This window comes from Buceros rhinoceros, unplaced genomic scaffold, assembly GCF_000710305.1.
Source record: "Buceros rhinoceros silvestris isolate BGI_N320 unplaced genomic scaffold, ASM71030v1 scaffold14683, whole genome shotgun sequence".
NCBI lineage: Eukaryota > Metazoa > Chordata > Aves > Bucerotiformes > Bucerotidae > Buceros > Buceros rhinoceros.
The window spans coordinates 27,462-29,829 of NW_010401922.1; the positions used below are offsets into that span (position 1 = coordinate 27,462).

Genomic DNA, 2,368 nt, shown 5'->3' on the forward strand with positions numbered 1-2,368 from the left:
ACAAAAGTTTGTTTACCTCAAAATAAGAAAGCAACTCCGATAATGCCTGTCTTTAAACGGGGATGGAGGTGGATGGTTTATAATGAATGGCAGTAAAGGCTTCTCAGAATCTGGTTTTGATAGACCAGCTCTGTCATGCCAGTTCTCAGAAAAGGAAGGAAGAACTGCACGTGTACAGCGTGCAGCACGTTCTTCAAAATAAGAAAGCAACTCCGATAATGCCTGTCTTTAAACGGGGATGGAGGTGGATGGTTTATAATGAATGGCAGTAAAGGCTTCTCAGAATCTGGTTTTGATAGACCAGCTCTGTCATGCCAGTTCTCAGAAAAGGAAGGAAGAACTGCACGTGTACAGCGTGCAGCACGTTCTCGGTATTCCCTTGGGAAATCAGCTGGGATCTGATGTTAGTGTTGCTAAGCATTCAGTAAGCTTTGCAAGTCATAAATTATTATGGCATGCCAGCAGCAAAAAAAAAAAAAAAAAAAGATCAGGGAGAAACAGGACTCGAAGGTGTTCTGAGAGTGTTAAAGATGGAATTGCACTGTAATGCCAGAAGGACCGGGCACAAGAATATGCAATTCAGCAACACGTTTTTTTGTTCTATGCACATTTTGGGTGCATTTTCTTCTCTATCTAAAATACTAGTTACTCTCTTTGTTTTGACTTTCTAAGAGGTGGTGTTGGAACTGCATTGTGGGTTTTCCCCCTATTTAAACACTTTCCAAAATCAGCTGTTCATGATGGAGCCTTCGTTTCTTGGAGTAGCCATTTTTCAAATATCTGGAGATGGTTCCATCCATATGAAATAAGCTCTATGATGTGTCTCAAAAAATGGCTTTGTAATTGCTCTGCCATTGACAGTCTCAACAAAAGACAAGGAATGAGTGAATCTTCAGATTGGAAATAGTCTTTTAAAAAAACAAACGGGGGTGTGAAGAGAATGCAAAGCAGTGTGTGTGCTTTTCTTGTTGCTTCTTTTCTTTGGATAGGATTCTGTAGGGCTGTTGGTTTAGTGCCCTTTGCCAATGTCAAACTGACTTGCACTTGTAACATACCACAGCACTGGTTTTATGGCCATAAGGGTTTTCAGTGTTTTGCTTCCACATCTGTTTCCTGCATTCTTTTCCTACTCAACTTTATTTCTTAATTTCAAACGACTGCTGTCATATTTCTGTTTGTAAAATACCACAAATTGCAGCAAGTCTGTTACTCAGCATTTAAATGGGTGTGTGAAGCTGTCTCTTCTGGGTGATGTGAGGTCATCTGCACTGAGATTTTCTAAGGACTGAAAATGTCTGTCGCAGCTTCTGAACTAATTGGGATGCTCTTGCTGCCAGTAGAAGCAGAGGACAAGCCTCTAATTCAGAAGCCTGGTGGTAATGACACTAGAAGAATAACCAGTGAGATTTAAGACTTGTTTTTGAAACGACAGGTGAGGACTTTCTATGCAATGAGGCAGATGAGCAGAGGGATTTCAAACAGGCGAATTCTTGGCCGGAAAGTTAATGAGAAATAGACTTGAGGCCTCTGCTGGAGCTGCAGGTGGAAAGGCCGTTCTAAAATGTTCTGTTTAATGGAGTGGAATGAAATCAAGATGAAGTAGCTCATATTCAAAATCTTAACTAGCAAAGCCCATAGGGTACAGGTTGGCACCTTTTGCTGAGCATACGTTTATGAAACGGAGCCAGCTCTTAAAAATCTCGTCTAATTAGTATGGTTCTTTTTTTTTTTTCTTAAAGGTGAGTGAAATTGTCACTTCAGTGTCAGTTCTTTGAGCTTACAAAGATAGGCATTTATCTAGGAAGCTGTGGCCATAAAGCTGAAGCCTTGTGTACTGTTTGCAACTACTCACATTCCTCATCATGAGACATAAACAAGGAAGAGACCGTTTCATCAAATCTCAGGTTTCTGATTTTGAAAGAGGAAGGGCACCTTTGGGTAGGTGAGATGTTCATAAGAGATATATCCCCACAGTCCTCCGCTCACATGACTGCTTATAGCTCTTCCATTTGCTTTAGGGGAAGCTTTGCACTCCTGCTTGACCGTGGATTTTCTTTGTACAGAGTAAGCTTTTGAAAAAGATTCAAACTGACAGACTAAAAAGTAACTGACTGCCCAAAGTAATGATCCTAGGCCATCCCATCTGAATAACTTGGGGTTTTCTAGTACCTAGTTTTCTTGCAGGAGCTGTGAGATGAGCTGCCTTTTGTGTCTGCAGATGAAGTCATTATGTACAAAACAAGTCATTAACACGGAATGTCGCATTCATGCACTTGTTTGCAAGAACGTAATTCCAGTACTTGCGAACCTCTATTCAACACAGCCTGGCGGCTGCACTTGAAAGTTCAGTATTGGTTATGCCATTCCT

General features: G+C 41.0%; 1 protein-coding gene across 1 annotated transcript in view; it reads left to right on the plus strand.

Moving 5' to 3' along the window:
* Positions 1–2,368, plus strand: part of ULK2 (unc-51 like autophagy activating kinase 2) — a gene marked incomplete at its 3' end in the record, with an annotated part of 30,913 nt that overhangs the window by 26,908 nt on the left and 1,637 nt on the right. The window contains exon 19 of the mRNA XM_010132460.1: positions 675–677. Coding sequence (XP_010130762.1) covers positions 675–677 — 3 coding nt within the window. The remainder of the gene's footprint in view (positions 1–674; positions 678–2,368) is intronic.